Raw genomic sequence first — 18,316 nt, forward strand, 5'->3', positions numbered from 1 at the left:
AAGTACAAAAAATCTGTCTTTACTTCAAGAGTTCAGTACCTTTCTGTTCCCCACCGGGTGTAGGACTCTCTGGTTCCTCCAGGTTCCACCAGGAGGCACCAGAGCAGAACAAGAGCACAGCACGAATACCAGTACAAAATAAAAGGGAACAGCTGAGAGCAAGAAAAGAAAGGCAACTTGGACATTGATTAAAGAAAATTAAGGAAAGCGAGAAGAAAGAGAAACATCTTATACTGCTCCAGAAAAGTGAAAAATGGGTATTTTTTTTCTTCGTTCTTTTGTTATTTGGTCTACTTTAAGGTCTCCTGCAGCTCAGAAACCAGAATATAAACATCAACAAATCAGACACTTACTGCATTGGCTCACATGCACCCCCCTCGCCCATCTTGATTTTTTTTTTCATTTTTTTTTTTGAAAAAGGACTATGCACATCTGATATGACATGATGTCACTACTTGCTATGCCAACACCACCCAAAAGCACTGATTTCACAATTTATGATGTACTGCAGAGATAAAAAGAAAACAGCCGACTCAAACGCACTGTATAAAAACAAAACGTCATATCACCGAGACGCATGACTTCAACTCATTATTTTGATCATTGGCAGAGTCTGCGACATGTTCACAGCTGATGGAAGATCCAGACAAATGTTTTGTCCTAATATTTACAACTATTTCGACAGCATGATCCTCTGTGAAGTGCGGATGAAATCTCAGTCCGAGTCTCCTTTGGATTATTCAGCACTGGGTATAAAATGATACAAGAAGTAAGAGCCAAAGAGTGTGTGTGTGTGTGTGTGTGTGTGGATGGATGTGCAGGAACTGTTAAAAAAAATTCGTACCCCAGCTGACACTTAAGATTTCACAATACACATGATGCTGAGGTTTTTACACTGCAATATAGTGATGTTTTTCTCCTTTTTCATTCACTTTCTTGCAGTAAAACAAAAGAAGAAAAAAAAGGCTAACGTGATAGGGCAGTACTAGACTCAAGCGTTTTAGTAAGATGCGAGTCAAATAACGTATCCTCTATTCATTGAGCCTCACCGTACACAGTTGTGGGAATATTTTAACTTCGCCTTCCCCACCTAAAGTGTGTCTGTTTAAGTCATCACCAATATGACACATGAGTGTATCGAGTAAATCACAGTCAGAGTGGGAGCTTCCGTGCCAGTCAGTCACAAACTGTGTGAGGTAGTGTGTTGGTGTCAGTGCTTTGCTGGTTGGCAGGCTAGAGATCTGAAGGACTGTGTAGTTTTAACATTCATCATGTTTTGACTCCTGTAAGAAGGAAGGGGGTGGGGACGTGGGGCAGAGGAGAAAAAAATAATTTGCCGAGAGTCACTCAAAGTGCTATATATAAGCATGAAAGTCGATGAGCGCGTTTCTCTGTGTAGTGAACAAGTAAAGGGCTAGTCAAGAGAAAGCTGGGCAAGTAGCTGACAAGACACACACAGGTCATTCGGTTAGATCAGTCTCTCTATTTGTCTGTAGGCGCCCCAAATCAATGCTGCTCTCTCTTTTCTACTCCTCAGCTCTCATTGGCCGCCACCAGCTGGCCTAATCCTTGGCGCACAAACACTGCCTGGATGTCCTTGGTCTTGATGCAGAAGTCACAAGCCCAAACAGCAGCGCTCTCTCGAGTCAGCAGCCCATATGCTGGTTCCGTCAGGCCCGTGCAGTCGCGGTGGAACCAGCGCTGGCACGACGCCTCGCAAAGGATGGCGTCTTGGTCGTCGTGCACTTCTGCCATGCAATGACCGCAAGGGAAAATCATCCCAGAGCTGCCGAGTTTTCCAGGGCCAGAGCCGGGCCCAGTTGAGGGGGCAGCAGGGCCAGAAGGCAAGGGAGACTGGGTGTTTGGAGTTGACGTAGAATTAGAGGGGGGATTTGGGTTGCTGCCGGGAGTGTTACCGCCATTGTTGTTGGTCATGTTGTTCTGACCTGAATTGGTGCCTGTATTTGACATGGGACCCCCAGTACCAGTAGTGCTGTTCTGTTGGTTGTAAGGGGTGGAGCCTGGTGCAGAGTTAGGTGGGGTTGACTGTTGCTGCTGGGTAGAGTTGTTAGAGTTAGGGGTGTTTGTATTGCTAGGGGGCTGTAGCTGACTTGGTGTTGGATGCTGGGGCTGACCTGATCCATTCAAGGGACCAGTGGGAGAAGAGTTGGGGTTAGGCTGTGGTGGTGCTGACGGAGGCTGAACAGGCGTACTGGCATTGGGCTGCTGGACATCAGAGTGGCCAGGGAAGCCACCCCCAGGCTGAGGTGGGCCAGAATTTGGAGGCGGCCCAGGTGTTGTATTATTAGGAGGAGGGCCATTTGGATTCATGTTAAGCTGCTGCTGTTGTTGCTGTTGTTGTTGCTGCTGCTGCTGAGGCCCAGGTGGTGCACCACCTCCACCGAAGCTCTTTCCATCCTCATTGCCTGGCCCCGGTGGGCTGGGGCCAGGGTAAGGGCCATCCTGTGAAGGCGGGAACTGTCCTTGAGGGGGCATTCCTGGCAAGCCTCCCACCATATTGCCACCCGGGCCACCACTCATGCCTCCCATCATGTTCATCCCTGGACCCATGCCTCCTCCCATGGGAGGCAAGGGCCCCCTTGGGCCTCCACCACCAGGTAACGGAGGGCTGTTAAATGGGTGCCCACCCTGTCCGTGCTGCTGTGGAGGCATCCCAAATCGCGGGTGTGGTGGCCCCCCTCCTCCAGGTCCTCCCATACCTCCTGGGGACAACATGGGATTGAATCCTGGCCCTGGATGCATGGGTGGACTAAAGCTGGGTGGCATATTGAACTGAGAGGGGCCACCAGGAGGGAAGCCACCCGCTCCTCCTCCACCTCCACCGCCTCCACCCCCACCACCTCCAAAGCCAGGCATTCCTCCAAAACCTAGCTGGTTGTGGGGTCCAGCATTAGATGGAGGGCCGAATGGGGGCCTCCGTCCAGGCTGGCCACCACCCGGTCCTCCTGGTCCTCCCATGAAGTTCATACCTCCAGTCATTCTGCTTCCACCTCCATACCCACCTCCTCCGCCGGCACCTGGGCTGGGAAGAAATGGAGCACCACCTGGTCCACCTGCCCCACCAGGTCTGGATGGGGATGCAAAGTCATCGTCAAACGGGTTGGAGGCGACCAGATGGTCCACCATGGGGGTAGGAGGGGGTGCAAACTCAGTGAGGTGGGAGAAACCCGCAGCCTAAAACAGAGAACAAAATACACAATGCATTCTTTCTTTTTTTGCTGCTTATATGAGACCAGTTATTTAAATTCTCAGTCTAATAAATGTTTAGGTCAACCTGTTTACTGAGAACATTCTCTTTATTGTAGCAATGTAAATATAGTTTTGTGAAAAAGTATTTGTTCCCTTCCAGATTTATTTTTTGCATATTTTTCACATTTAAATGTTTTAAATCATACAAGTTTTAATATTATACAAAGATAACTCATGTAAATAAAAAAACAAATAAAACAAAAGAGCATTTTGTTTTTTTTAGTTATCACCATTAAGTGTTTGCGATAACTGGTATTGAGTTTTTCACATCACATGTGAAGGAATTTTGGCCCACTCTTATTTGCAGAATTGTTTTAATTCAGTAACACACAAGGCAAGGTTTTTGAGCATAAACAACCTGTTTAAGGTCATGCTAAAATAACTCAGATTCAAGTACAGACTTTGACTAGGCCACTGCAAAACCTGTTTTTGACCATGCAAAACAGCAAGAGGTGGACTTGCTGCTGTGTTTTGGGTCATTTCCCTGCTGCGTAACCAAAGTGAGCTTGAGTTTCAGGGCATTCGTATTTTGTGGTTCCCTAAATTATGCCAGCTTCTCCAGGTCCTCAAGCAGCAAAGCAACCCCAGATCGTCACACTACTACCACCATGTTTTCCTGCTGGTACAATGTTTTTTTTTTTAAATGAAATGCTGTGTTAGTTTTACATCAGATGTAACAGGACTCAAACCTTCCAAAACAGTTCCTTTCATCAGACCACAGAATACCTTCACAAAAGTCTTTGGTGATGTTTTTCGGTAAATGTGAGACGAGCCTTTGTGGTCTGCAGTGGTTTTCTCCTTTCCCATGGGTACTGTTTTGCCCAGTGTCTTTCTTATTGTTGAATCGTGAACTCTGATCTTAACTAAGACAAGTGAGACCTGTAGTTCTTTAGATGGTGTTCTGGGTTCTTTTGTGACTGAGGTCCTGGATGAGTCATCGATGTGTTCTTGAAGTAATTTTGGTAGGCTGCTCACTTCTGGGAAGGGTCCCCTCGTTCAAAGTTTTCTCCATTAGTGGATAATGGCTGTCACCGTGTTTCACTGGAACAGGCTGATAGATGTCACAGACTTTGTTTCTCAGCTATTTCTTTAGATCATGGACTTTTTTTTTGGCCTACTTGATTTTAGAATCAGGCACTCTATTTGAGTGATTTCTTGATTCAACAGGTTTGGCAGTAATCAGGGCTGGGTGTTGCTAGAGAAACTGAACTCTACTTTCCAAAATATGCGGTTAATGACATTTAAATAATGACTTAGAATTAGTTTTTGTTTCTTTGTTTGTTTTTTAATACAATTCTAGCAGACTTTGGCTAGCTTTGTTCTCCTAAGAAAAGAAATCATCTCTTAAAAACAGCATTTTAAATTTAGTTGGGTTATATCTGTCAAATATTAAAATTTGTTTAATTATCTTAAAAATTTTGCATAAGGCAAATATGCAAAAAAAAAAAAAAGAAGAAAAAAAAGATGAAATCAGGAACACAGGAAACAAATTTTCACAGCACTGTAGATCGCCAATAACTGTTTAGGTTGGGGAAACCTGTCACTTGAATGAGTGACAAAACGTTTCTCCCACTCAAAACGTTACGTCCAGATGAACAGAATCAACTTTTAACAGTTTTTACCTGAGCCGTGGATTTCCTCGCCTTTTTCTTCTCCGGGCTCTTCATCTGTGAAGCTGAAAAAGAAAAACATGAAAGGGAGGGGTGGAAAGATGGAAACACCATAAGTTACAACAAACACAGCATCCATGTCTCATGCTTTTGGTTCACCACCATACTGTAGCAGCATCACATTTGGATTGGCCAATACCCCTTAGTGACAGATTGGCGCAGCTTTAGACCTAGGGCCTCTTTGTCAAGTCCAACAGTTGAGATGGATTCAATGATGGGACATAGACTGGCATGAGGACAAGATGCTAAACATCCAGGCGTTATCATCACCAAGGTTATGAAGCCTTGAATCGCAAATGACCCAGGCAGACCAAATGACCCAGGCAAGAGGGAGAGAGGCCGCAAACAGAGGCAGAAGAGGTAAGGTCAATGAGGGAGACAGGAAAAGACGAAGACATGAGAACGAGGAAACGGAATTGAAGGTACATTGATAGCAAGATAGACATGAACCCCGTTCACAGATCCACTCTGTGAGAAACAGCCACCACCGGAGACAGTCGTGAAGTTTACATATGGGGGAGGCGAGAAGGGATTTGCTAACAGCACCAGTGCAGCCCATTGCAGCGCAGTAATGGATGATTCCGATCTGATTTGGAGATGGGTGAAATTAATTCCTACCTCTGCTTCGTTTTCCTTGTCCCGCCTGTAGTCTCCCCGAGTCGGCAGCCATTGGCTAATATGACTGTCGGTGAAGTGGCAAATCACCGTTCATATGCAAGAAAAAAAAGTTAAAAATGACGACGTCTTGAAAGCTATAGGGCGACTAGGTGGATTCTGCCTTCAGGTCATGTCAGTAACGCTACCATTAATATCATCACAACATAAACTGGCACTTAGTGGTAACTAGATAAGCTGGCCCAGGTCTGCAAACTCCTTTCCAGCTGCAAATCTTTGGCCACGGTGTCTGTCACGCCGGGTTTTTGGTCACCAAATCACCGTCACTTAAGACTGAGCACGTTCACGTTTTTTTGCAAGCCAGTTTCTACTAGCTGAGTGAAACTGGTTGCTTGATACCTGGCTCTGCCTGCCAGTACAAGCAGCAAGTTACAGAGCAACCCCCTCCCTCTCTCTCAATGATCACTTACAGATGTGTAGCTATGACCAGCTAGCTAACGCAAGCTAGTTACTACCTTGGCTAACTAGCTAGCCACGTTACTCAGTGTGGCTAGCTAGTAGCGACAAAAAATCCGAGAGCGTGGTTCAGCTTTCTACATCCAAGTGTGAACATATGAACTCAATTTCACTCATCAAAGCATTTATGACTTAAAGAAATCTGTTATGTTTTTGAAAAAAAAAAAAGCTGTTGTTTACTTTGCTAACATTAGCTTACTAGCTAACGTTAGCATGCTACTAATAGCCATCTTGCAGACTGTCTTGGAAGCAAACTGTACCCTTTCTCCGTTGCTCGCTCTGCTGTCCTTTAAATTGAAAATCTCTGGTGTGTCATTGCCAGCAAACCAGTCGTCACACGGTGTATGCTTGTCGGTTTCACCATTCAACTATAATTCATTCAAAAACGCAAATTTTGCCATAATTATCATGGCCTTCTATCGCAACCGGACAAAGAGGGATAAAGCGAGAGTATCGCGCACCGTGGAAGGTTCTATCTCAAAACCAATACGGGGGTGTCGAAAGGTATCCGTAAAACTATAAAGCGTACGTATAAGAATTTATCTTAAAAGACCACTTGTATTGCATAATATATGAGAGTTTAAGATGTTGTATCAGAACAATTATCACTATTATCCTCGATATCCTTATTATTTGAATCTATAGAATATGTACACACCTTTGATTGACGTAGGTGAAGCGGCCCAGAACAGACCATTTTTCAACGATACCCTGTACAGTTAAAGTAGTGATGCACATCTTAAGTAGAAGTTGTTAATTAAGCACGTTATTAAGTGGCATATTGATGATCATTCACCAATATTGTATAAAAAATACGGATACTTTGAACACAAAAACCATTATACAGTTCTGTACATGACCTACTGAGTGGGGAACCGCATAGAAAACCAACACAAATCCAGTTTATTTGCCACAGACGTTATACGAATAATATTTTACGATTTACCTGAGGTCACATCTGCACAATAACTGTAACTTTAACTAGGTTTAAAAAGAAGAAGAAGCAAGGGCCAGCTCAAATATTTAAAATAAAAAATATATATCTGTCAGAGGGATCGTTTTGTGGAGTACTTGGGATGAGGAATTAACCCTGTGGTGTTTACTTTGTGTAAATAATAAAGAAAAACAGTTCAAAAATCACATGGTTGAATTCAGTTCTTGTTTATGTATATAATTCTTTTTTTATATTAAGATTAAATGTTAATAATGACCTAAATATAATATTCAACTGCATCTGTCAGTTTTATGAAAATTCGTCATGAAAAGAAAATGTATAAATGGAAGTGTCACTCTGCACTGTGAAATGCAGAATCTATAATAAAAACACAATTTTATGAAGCATTTATGCTTCTGTTGCTTCATTTCCATATTAAAATAGAGGCCTTTAAAATAAGACCTATAAGGAATAATTAAAGTGTCACTCTCCTTGTTCGGCTACCTGGACACATGACTCTCTAAATTCCTAAAATGGATATTCTTCCACGCTGTCTACAATTAAAGGCTTATCACCGCCTACCACGTCCTGGCTCCCCCTTCTAGACCTCAGATACCCCCTCCTTTCCATACTCCAGGCACATCCAGGAGGGTCAGTGAAACAGTGGACAGTTTTTAAACTCAGAAAAGCCACCCTGGGAATGGGACCACAAATCAGAATCAAGAAAACCCTGACATTCTTTCGGATCATCCCTCTCCAGAGACATCTCTTCATTCAAAGGGAATAAACTTTTCCTCAGAGTAGAAAAGGGAACAGTTTTAAGAGATCACAGATGGGATAAAGTTGAGGTATTTGTTACTGCCTGCCAAACAGGCATGAGAAACTTTGTTTTATTCGAAATTGAAGATTTAAGAAGAGATCTATTCGCTTACACGCTTTTATGACATGCTTTAAACTGAGGTGAGGTGATCCAGTCGACACAGGCTGTATCCTAGAATAAAGCAGCGGAAGTCTTTTGTTAGAAAGGCTGTGATTTCTAAAGGTGCGTCTCTCGGGCCCTGGTGTATGGAGATACAAAGTGCCGGAACAGGCAGAGAGGTTTGGAGGTTTCCATCCGAGTTACAATGGCAAAGTGGTTCAAAGAGTTCCCCATGAACCTGAAGAATGGTACCGACAGGATCCGCTCAGTCTCCGAATCAGGCACGCAGCCGAGAGCCAATAAAGCAGGTCTGGTGGCGAGCATCGGTACCAAAGCGCCGGCCTCCAAAACGGGCCATCGCAAAAACTCCTCCGCGGATAGCACAGGCGGAGGAGGAGGAGTAGGTGGAGGAGTCGGGTCTCTCCTGTCCGGAAGAAACCGAAAGAACTCGGCTATAGAGTTGAGTAGAAACGGCGTGAGCTCTCCGAAAGATGGGAAAGTGTGGGACAACCTCCTGTCTGGGAAAAGTCGCAAGAACTCCAAAGCTGAGCCGGTGTTTGATGAGCAGCCCAGATCCATTAAGAGCTCTCCGTCTGCCAACGCATACATCAGTCGGCTGATCAGAGTGGACAAGCAGGACAAGAGTCCCAGCTTCAACAGCGGTACCATCACCAGCGCAGTGGCACCTGAGGCGGAGAAAGCAGCCCAGTGCAAAACAGAAACCGTAAGTTCCCCTTTCAGATTTAAAAGGTTTAACCCTCCCTGTAAGCTGCCCTATCAGATAAATACTGCTTGTGGGATATGGATCTTTAAAAAAACCCACCTGATTTAAATCGTGTTGTTGTGTAGTTTGAAAATAATTGGAAAAGAGTGAAGACTAGCTAATTAAAAGAGCCCCCGATTATAATTTCTGGGTGCTGCAGCTGTTGGTTCATTTAGATGGAAAATTAAATAGGCCACTAAAAGCTATTAAATACTTAATAATTGCATCCAGAGTATAGTATTTCATTATTTCATTAATTCATTTCGTTGCTTTTCAGATTAAGATTGCACACAGACCTCTAATGGGCCTTAAGAACATTTATTTTTATTATATTAAACAATAAATTATAAGAATTAGTTCCAACTTAACTGATACATTACACCAGTGATCCACAATAATCTAAAAAAAAATAACATAACATCTGCTTGCGGTGTTTGTTTGTTTCTGTACTTTATTCAGCCTAATTATACTAGTATAATAAAATCTTATTATATTCTGAGTTATACAAACTTTTCAAGCAGTTGTGGAATAACTTTAACTGACACAGATGTAGCAGCAGTGGATCAAAACCATCTGTTTGCACCTCGTAAGCAAACTCTACACTGAAAGTCATCAAATCTGTTGGCAACAAAGTCGGCAGGATCCAGTCCAAGCTCTGAAAATTGATATTATTGTTTTGTTTTCTCCCATCCCCCTTTGTCTCTGCTTCCCATTGTGTCCTCTCCTCCTCCTCCTCTCTTTCCGCCTCTCTCTCTTTCTCTTCCTCTCCACCCCTCGCCCATACGCCCATCTTCCCCACCTTGAAAACAAAGCTGTGGTCAGACGTGAGGCCTTCACCTCCCTCTTGTGCATGCGATATGGCTCAGTGATGTCTTTTATTCAGCTCCTCCCTCTATCTCATCCCTCTCTTTTACTACATTCATCCCCTCCCTCTAGTAATGGCTATCATGTTATAAAAAGCAGAGGTTACTTGACACTCAGGCGCTAACCCAAGTGCCCTCCAGCTCAGTTTAAAAAAAACCCACAGAATCACAGAAAAGTGAGGGAAAAGATGATAAGAAAAAAAATGACATTTGCAGTTGCTGCTGGGTTTGATCAGTCAAGTTCTTGTAGTTCTAGTCTTGCACATCTAAACTTTTGTTTTCCCATTTAATGAAAAAAATGATGCCTTTTTTTCACAGGGAGGAAGAGTATAAAACTTGATCAAGGCTTCATATGTCTGTATACTTGTGCTGTCATCTGCACTACTTTGTCCTGCTGAATCCTTCTGATCTAAACCCCTTAACAGCTGTCGGTTTGCTCATTTACACTCGGCAGGCTGAGTTTTTTCACCTTTATTCAAACTCCAAAGGCAGCTGGAAGTGATTTTAGGGAGGCAGTTTTTACAGCCTGCCATTGTCTCTCATGGCTTGTAAAATAAACAAGAAATTCTGTGTCACTGATAAGGTGACAGGACACTCGCGTGTGATTGATGCAGCAGAATAATTGAGGTTAAGTAAATGTGCAGAGACAATAGACTTCAGTAAATGTGTAAAACGAGGCATTAAATATTCTTCTAACTGAAGCCTGTCTCGTTGTTTACTGCAGTTAATTTAATACCTCGTTCCCAGTGTCTTCAGGGAAGCTGAGACTATATTTAGCACAAGAAAAAACATCTGGAAAATGCTCAGTTTTTTCTGCTTATCTTCAAATTTTAGGATCTGCTGTAACTTTTTTCTTTGTATTAAATATTTTATGCTGACATCTGTTCTTATTAAAAAAGGAGTACTATAAAATGAAAGAAAAGAAAAAAAGAGGCTCTGACAGGATACAGTGTAAAGGTTATTTTTCACTATTTTTGACATTTTATAGACAAAAAAAAGTATGAAAATGGCTTCAAGGCCAACTTTTAATGAAAGCATTGTTAGTTTGAGCTGTATTTCATGCTAGAGATGATGGATGACATTATATTTAGCACCTGCTATAAGACAATTTATTATGTTGTTACCTCTGACTCAGGTTGGTGTGTCCTGTTCATTCAGCCTGTCCAACTTTCTTGATCATTGATTATTATAAATAGACCAGCATCCCTTAAATGTTCTAATTGTGATCATCAGCTGACAACATCTGCATTTTCTTTGTCTATATAAGATTACTGCTTGGGCTTTCCTACAGTTTTTCCTTGACCCTTCTCAAACTTTATTCTGAAAACCTTATTTTGTGTTTAATGAATCTAATTGCACATGAAAAAAAGATTGATTTCACTGTGTTTTTAACCAGATCATTATCCTTGAGGACTATGCAGATCCTTTTGATGCTCAGAAAACCAGAGAGCAAAGGGAGGCAGAGAGGGTTGGTGAGAACGATGGCTACATGGAGCCGTACGATGCACAGCAAATGATAACCGGTAAGACTTTGAACAGGATGCTCTGGTCTTTACTACCACAGGGTCCTCCTGTGACTGACAGCATTCCCATTTTGAGTCTCTCCAGGCAGCGCAGTGAGAACATGAACTCACTCCCGTAGCGCTCTCTCTGTACCTCATCTGGACAATGGGTGTAGTTTCCTGTTCCTGCTTCCTCTTTCCTGCCTCTGTTTCCTGGTACTATTCATTAAAAAGGAAGTTTGCCCTCAGTGCGCTCCCCCTGCATTTATGACACAGTTTTGTTTAAACCCCCATATGGAGCTGTCGGACCATTAATCAAAACTTCCCAGCGTCAAGGAGGACTGGTGACCAGTCGTCCAATCACATGCTCCCCTGACCTTTCCTTCCATCAGTCCATTGTTTAAACTGAAAGAGTTACTCACAATAGCCCGCTGTGAATGAGAAAATGTTTTATTGCTGTAGTGGCTTCTAGTCTGGTGAGTGGCTGTGCGACTTCCACACCTCATCAGAGAAGTCTACTGAGGATGTGATGATGTGAATGAATCAGTTTAAGAGTCTCAAATCATACTGAGGAAGTAAGCAGTGCACAATACTGTGACTCAGTATATAGCATCTTTATTAATCTTTAGTTGGCAGCTGATCTCAGTGACTAGAACAAAATATATTACATAGATAGAATAAATAATATTATATTAATGACCATTTTACAATTATTTTACATCTAGTCGTGATGTTGCTTTAAACTCAATTTGAGCATGATTAGCAAAAATGGTCTGGCAAAGATAAACACCCTTCTCTCATGGCCCCTGATTTATGTAGCCGGCTAAATTAATAGTGGTAAACACTTGTCTCAGTCATTAAATGCATTGCCCTCTTTAACGTGAAATGTAACGGCTTCTGTTTTTTCCCCTGAAGGTTGCTGTTTTATTTTATGAAAGTGTAATAACTTTCAACCTTGCTCTAAAACGCAGCAGGACTCTTTGCAAAAATAACCTTTTTCTACTCTTTTGAAAATGGCTTAAGCTGCCTTAACATGTTTGTTGTTGTGAATTGGCACATATGAATAAAACTGAATTGAAATTACTTCAGATTTTCACTTGTTAACACTGACATAACAAAATAAGAAGACATCACGATTCAAAGATTTAATTATTCTTTATTGCACATAACAAATCTCTGTGTGGTAGTTCTCTGCTTAAAACACACACACACACACAATAAATAGATATACACAATACATTAAAGTGCAGCTATCCAGTGCATGTCTCTGTGTTTTAAGGGATTAGATGTGTTAAAGTTTTGTGAGTAAAGCCTTATTATAGTTTTCTGTTCCCTATGATTACAACCGAACACTGAGAAGCATCTTAAACTGTAGAAACTAACGCCACAAACATCAACCAGCTAATACAGTTTTCCTGACAATAAAACCAGATTACTATTGAACTATATTTTCATATTATCTCAATAAGGAATAATAAATAATGAAACATGATAACTGTTGCAGAAATCTGCTCATCTTATTTATCTGGAGAATAAAAATATCTGCCAGTAAATCAGACTTTTAAAACAACAAACCACCAAATAAATTGATTGGGTTCTAATAATGATGCTCTGATATACAGCAGTAGTGCAAAAATTGCACTTTTATTCCTAATGTATCCAGTTAGCACATGTAAGCACCCAACAGCTGCTGAGAAATGCACTGCTGGAATTAGACTAGCAAATAAAATGGCTGTTAAAATGATGTTTATAAGGGTTCATTATCGAATAGTGACAGTTATGGTTACCTTAATGAAGATTCAGAACTACATTGACGTGTGTTACATCATTATTAGAAGCACTCATTAAAAAGAGGAACTTGGGGAAAAAAACTGAATAATCCATTCAAATCACTGGAACATATCATAAGTCATGTTATGGACCAAAATCTATTCAAATGCAACTTGTTAGCATTGGTTTATGGGTTAAGGATATTTACAGATTAGTAGTTGTAATGACAAATGATTAAGAATGAATATCTATGCCCTTCTTGATGAGTTTTTGTGGACTTCATGGTCACTAGCTATGGCAGCAGTGACTGCTTTTATTGTAGTTTTTGGTCCAGAGATTTGATGCTAACTGCTCCGAGTGTTTTTTCAGTCTCCAGCCCACAGCTGTTGCCATTCACTGATGCCATCTGCCTTATTCAGCTACTGGAGGTGATGCATCACTGCAGCCTTCCTCTCCAGGTTCAGGTGCTTATGTCTGATCATATTTTAATCTCTTGCTTTCTAGAGATCAGACGTCGAGGATCTAAAGACCTGCTAAAGGTGTGTGCGGTGATGGAGGGGAGTGAGGCAACAGCAGATGAAGCTCATCCTGCCCCCGTACAGATCTATGACATCCCGTACGAGGGAGGTGGCGACAGCGAGAAGATGGCAATCACGCAGCCAGAGCTGGACACTCGTCCCTCCACTGAGTACGAGCTACCCTGGGAGTGGAAGAAGGAGCATATTGTTAAAACCCTATCAGGTACAGTAGAATTTATTCATGTCTTCTCATACTACAGCCATGCAATGAAAGCCAACAGCAAGAACCCCCCCCAAAAAAATAACATACATTTCTGCATCTGTGCACTCCTGAGTCGACTTTGCTCCACTTTTCAACCAGTTTCTTTATAGAAACAGTGTTTCTACAACCCAGCTAGATAAATGTGAACCAGCCAGCACTAGCCTCACATTTATATTTTATTACTGCATAGACCAACTGCATACTGAAAAGCATCATGTAGCAGCATCAAAGTCTGTGTTATTATTTTATATTGACGGGAGGCTTCTGCACCCAGTTCAAACTGCAGTCAGCTGTTTCTTTACATAAATTCTTATCTTCTCGTGGTGCTCGTCTTCCCCTAGCACAGTTTGACAGCTCTGATCGCCCCGCCAAAGATGAGACGCCTCACCCTACACTTACTAGACAGCCCCAACATCCACCAGCCCAGCATCAGCATCAGCATCGGAGGCAGAAAAGCTGGACCCAAAAGATTCTGAGATCCTCTCTGCCAGCCCTGCTGCCATCTTCTACCTCCAGCAGCAGCTCTGAAACTGAGGCCTGCTCCGTGGACCCCTCCCTGCCACTGGAAAAACAGAGGTGAGGAGGTTCTTATGTACTCGTTGCACCAGGATAGTAAATGTTTCATTTTATTAATGTGAATCTTGACAAATGAAGTGAGGCAGAATCAGAGTTGTACCTCACAGTGGGGAATGTTCCTCATAGACACATAAAACAGTTTCTCCAGGAATTTCATGGTCACAGTGTGCATCTGTTTCTTATTCTGGCTATAAATCTCACTCCAGAGCACTAATAAATTTTTGTGTTATGTAAGAGTAATGCTCATTTCCAAGGAGCTGCATAAAATGAGGACCTACACATAATCAGTTGCAGATGAAATGACATCTCCCTCGCTCCCACCCTCTGTCTCAGCTGGTACCATGGCTGCGTGACTCGGCAGGAGGCGGAGTTTCAGCTGCACTCCTGCAAAGAGGCCAGCTTCCTGGTCCGGAACAGCGAGTCGGACAACAGCAAGTACTCCATCGCCCTCAAGTGAGTGCAGTCTGAAAGTGCATTGACACTGTGTGGAGAGCTGAAATGTTGCTTATTTAATTCACATGAATTATTGATGTATCACAAGATTAAAATAAGTAAGATCCTATGCTAAAGAGCTTGAAGTATATACTTTAATTAAGCTTGTTAAGACTGTTCTACGTTTTTGCTTAAAATTATATCTTTATATGTGAGCAGTATGGCTTCATGTTGAATATAGAGCTACCAGGGAGGAGGAAAAGAGAAGCACATCAGAAGATTCATGGATGTAGTGAAGGAGGACATAGAGAAGGTTGACAAAAGAGCATAGGGATAGGGTGCAATGGAGGCAGATGATCAGCAGATGAAGTTGATTTATAAGTAAATATATCCAAGTTACACTTCATATACAGGATACACATATTTTTATTCATATTTTATATTTCAGTAACTAATTTGAAACTAAGATTCCCACTTAAAGTGCAAAGCTGAACAGGGAAGAGAGACAGACTACTGCTGGTTTTGTCCATCTGTTATCAGTTTTGGATGTTCAGCAGCGCAGTCAAATCTTGTTTTTCTTTTTCTCTCCTGTGTGTGTGTGTGCGCGTGTGTGTGTTTATGTGAGTCAGGACCAGTCAGGGATGCGTTCATATAATTGTTGCCCAAACGAAAGAAAATGGCTACACCCTGGATCAGAGCAGCTGTGTGTTCCCCAGCATCCCAGAGGTGGTGCACCACTACTCCACTCAGCGTCTGCCTTTCAACGGAGCAGAGCACATGACCCTGCTGCACCCAGTGCCTCGCATCCACTGACTCAATCATAACTTAGCTTGACTATGCAAAACAAACACACCCTGGATGTTAGTAAGGGAAAAGAAATGGTTCCAAAAAGCAATCAAAACATCAGCTCTGATTTCAGGGAACTATCGCCCATACAGCAAACTCACCCTGACTTATGTGGTCTTTTTTTATTATCTTTATTTCATCACCAAATTGACTGCGACTGTCTCATATCTAAAATGTACAATTGGCTGCTTCCTTTATTTCACTTTGATGTGCAGCTCATGCAAAATATCCATGCTGGTGTTTTGCATGCAAGCAAGCTCAGCAGGGACGATGGGGCACTTTTACTGATAAAAAGTCACTTGAAGTTTGTAAACACACAAGATGTTTTAATCACTCACTATGTTTATGCCAAAAGCTACAATGTGACACTGTCTATGAAGCAGAAAGTACTTTTGCGATGGAGACCTAACATTTCAGTTGGCTCTCTTTCGCCCTCTAGTGGAGCTGCTGGGACATTGTACCAAATTCCCAACAAAAAGAATTCTCCACACACAAAAACCCATGCACATAAGCATTTAATTCCACTTACAAACATATGAACAAAGCCCATCTATTTTATGTGTATCATCTTAATGCATTTCTAATTTATGATTGTATGCTTGTTGGTTATCTGTAACCACGGTGCCTCGAAGATTTCCACTGTGTTACTGTGAATGAGGGTGTTGTTTCTGCTGTATTATCTGCACTGTGAAGAGTTGGTGAGTCACCCTGGTGCAATGTGCTTGAAGACATGAAAGCTTTACAATAGTTAGAGCTGAAGCTGAATTTTAATGTCTGGGCCCAGCTTAATGAGACTTTTGTGGGAGCACGTGTAAAGGAGTTCTGCATATTACTGTGATTTGTGGTAAGAAAACTTTAGATAAAATTTTTTAATATGACCCACGACTGATGGCATAATTGCCCAATAAATGAACAGAATTTCAATGTATTTTATTAGAAGTTACAATGTAATTATACATATCTAAAAATTCTTAAAGTTAGGTACACTAGAATATGTGGGAAACAAGTCAGGTTTTAACAGGAAATAAACAATAATACTGTAACCTAACCCTTACGTGATTTTAAGGTGTTATACACAATGAAGACCCTCCCATTTTCTGTACACTTCTTTTGAAAGTCAAAGGAGCTTGCAAAGAAAAGTGTCTGGACTTCTTTAAGTTACTTGAAGACGTTTCACCTCTCATCCGAGAAGCTTCTTCAGTTCTAAGGTCAAATGGTGGAGAGTCCCAGATATAAACCTAGTGGGAGTATCCCCCCACAGAGGGACAAAAGGACCCCCTGATGATCCTCTAATCGCCTGAGCCAAGGTGTGAAACTGGGTGTGGGTCCCAATCAGCCAGAGTTTCGCTTTTCTTTGCAAGCTCCTTTGACTACGATGACCTGGATGACTGAGAACCTTCACAGACACTTCTTTTGAAAATTACTGTTGAACAGTGATTGTGAAAAAAACAAACAAAAAAATAGGTTAGACTTGGCTTCAGGGGCGGATATACAGGGGGTGGGGCAACTGCCCCCAGGCTGTCGAGCCTTGCCCTCCTTTTATGTCTTTAAAATACTTGTAAAAACTAATTGTCTAAAATTACCCACCTAAAATTGTCTTTGTTTTCTTAGAAGAGATAGTGATACAATAAATTGTTTTAAAGTGTTTTTGTTTATATGTTGTTGACTCCATTAACATATATGGGATTTTCACTACTTCAGAAGAGGTATGTGCCACCCTGCCTCAACCTCTCGCCCCTCCTTTGCCCCCCTATGTAAAATTTTGTAGATCCGCCACTGCTTGGCTCCACAATTAGGTCACATATATCTGCAAGTTGTGCCATTCATGTTTTCTTGTAAGATTGTAAGCAAGAAGAGTCTTTATCACATTTTTATTGGTAAAATAAAAGGACATTTAAATAATGGAACATCCACAATACACGTCAACATAAGGAATATTCAAAAAAGATGCAAACAAAGAAAAGAAAAAGAAAGATAAAGATGTAAAACACCAAGGTTATTCCACTCCATATGACCTCCCAAAAAAGATGGGGGAAATATTGTTTTGTTTTTCTGTAAAATTACCATGAAATTACACTTACAATCATTTGCGCAGTATTTTAATTTACTTATAGTATTTTTATATATCTTTGTTCCTATAAAAACCTGACTTGTTACTCCCTCATTTTAGTGTGCCTACCTTTTAAGTATTTGTAGTTAAATATAGTTACATAGTAATTTTAAATAAAAGAAGTAAAATTCCATTTAATTACAGGGCTCCTGCAGTAAAAGTGCATGAAAGAAATGCCAGTCTGTCTCTGTTTAACGTTCCCTTGTTTCTAATGCTGCTATCCCTCAGGTGTAATGCCCTCTGGTGCTAAACGGCAGAAGTGCAAACTGGTGACTGTATAATATTCACTGAAGTCTTAATGTGTGTTTCTTCTTGCGTTCTAAATCTAAAATATTTGGCATCGTGTCTTTACTCTTAAATGCTGGAATTCATTTTTGGACCACTTTGATCTACAGCACAGTCTCCTGCTAAGCTGTCAGCTGACAAGAAAATACAGTCCTTCCAAAGGTTACGTTTGGCTTTATTATACATTTTTGGAGGTCTGCCATTAACATGTCTCTTCAAAGATTTTATGAGAGTACATTTCAAACAGTAGTAATCTGAGGAGACACACCTGCTATACATTTCATTCTTTTTTTTTTTTATTAGTCTCTTTTGATATATGAAAACCTATTGTGTGAACACTGTAGAGCAGATCATAATAAAAGGTCTTGAATCTCAATGCTGGATATCCCCTGTGAGCCTGTCTCTGATCCCAATAAATCAGCAACATAAACAGCAGAATGTGAGGGTATTTGTGTCAGTGATGCG

General features: G+C 41.5%; 2 protein-coding genes across 4 annotated transcripts; one reads left to right on the plus strand and one right to left on the minus strand.

Moving 5' to 3' along the window:
• Nucleotides 1-3: 3 nt before the first annotated feature.
• Nucleotides 4-6,531, minus strand: pygo2 (pygopus homolog 2 (Drosophila)). Of its 3 annotated transcripts, XM_084919101.1 has the most exons (4): nt 6,332-6,531; nt 5,559-5,622; nt 4,893-4,945; nt 4-3,195 (listed from the first exon to the last, which is right to left on the minus strand). In XM_084919101.1, the coding sequence occupies exons 2-4, from the start codon at nt 5,608-5,610 to the stop codon at nt 1,534-1,536; spliced, it is 1,767 nt and encodes a 588-aa protein (XP_084775227.1). In that variant the 5' UTR covers nt 5,611-5,622; nt 6,332-6,531; the 3' UTR covers nt 4-1,533. The 3 variants fall into 3 exon arrangements, with proteins under 3 accessions (XP_084775227.1, XP_084775228.1, XP_084775226.1); XM_084919102.1 differs by lacking the exon at nt 5,559-5,622; XM_084919100.1 differs by having other exon boundaries at nt 5,559-6,531.
• A 1,119-nt stretch (nt 6,532-7,650) lies between these two features.
• On the plus strand, nt 7,651-18,289 carry LOC146363035 (SH2 domain-containing adapter protein E-like). Its single transcript, XM_084920023.1, has 6 exons — nt 7,651-8,648; nt 10,947-11,073; nt 13,327-13,563; nt 13,944-14,178; nt 14,512-14,631; nt 15,240-18,289. The coding sequence occupies exons 1-6, from the start codon at nt 8,130-8,132 to the stop codon at nt 15,421-15,423; spliced, it is 1,422 nt and encodes a 473-aa protein (XP_084776149.1). The 5' UTR covers nt 7,651-8,129; the 3' UTR covers nt 15,424-18,289.
• Nucleotides 18,290-18,316: the final 27 nt, after the last annotated feature.

The sequence above is a fragment of the Perissodus microlepis genome, chromosome 22, assembly GCF_051167445.1.
Source record: "Perissodus microlepis isolate ML-2025 ecotype Zambia chromosome 22, ASM5116744v1, whole genome shotgun sequence".
NCBI classification, from domain to species: Eukaryota; Metazoa; Chordata; class Actinopteri; order Cichliformes; family Cichlidae; genus Perissodus; species Perissodus microlepis.

Coding starts and splice junctions, on each gene's coding strand:
- pygo2 (XM_084919101.1), bottom strand. CDS start 5,610: ATGGCTGCCGACTCGGGGAGACTACAGGCGGGACAAGGAAAACGAAGC. Junction 4,946..5,558: donor ACAAGGAAAACGAAGCAGAG/GTAGGAATTAAT, acceptor TTTCTTTTTCAG/CTTCACAGATGAAGAGCCCG. Junction 3,196..4,892: donor CGAGGAAATCCACGGCTCAG/GTAAAAACTGTT, acceptor TCTCTGTTTTAG/GCTGCGGGTTTCTCCCACCT.
- LOC146363035 (XM_084920023.1), top strand. CDS start 8,130: ATGGCAAAGTGGTTCAAAGAGTTCCCCATGAACCTGAAGAATGGTACC. Junction 8,649..10,946: donor CCCAGTGCAAAACAGAAACC/GTAAGTTCCCCT, acceptor GTTTTTAACCAG/ATCATTATCCTTGAGGACTA. Junction 14,632..15,239: donor AAGTACTCCATCGCCCTCAA/GTGAGTGCAGTC, acceptor TATGTGAGTCAG/GACCAGTCAGGGATGCGTTC.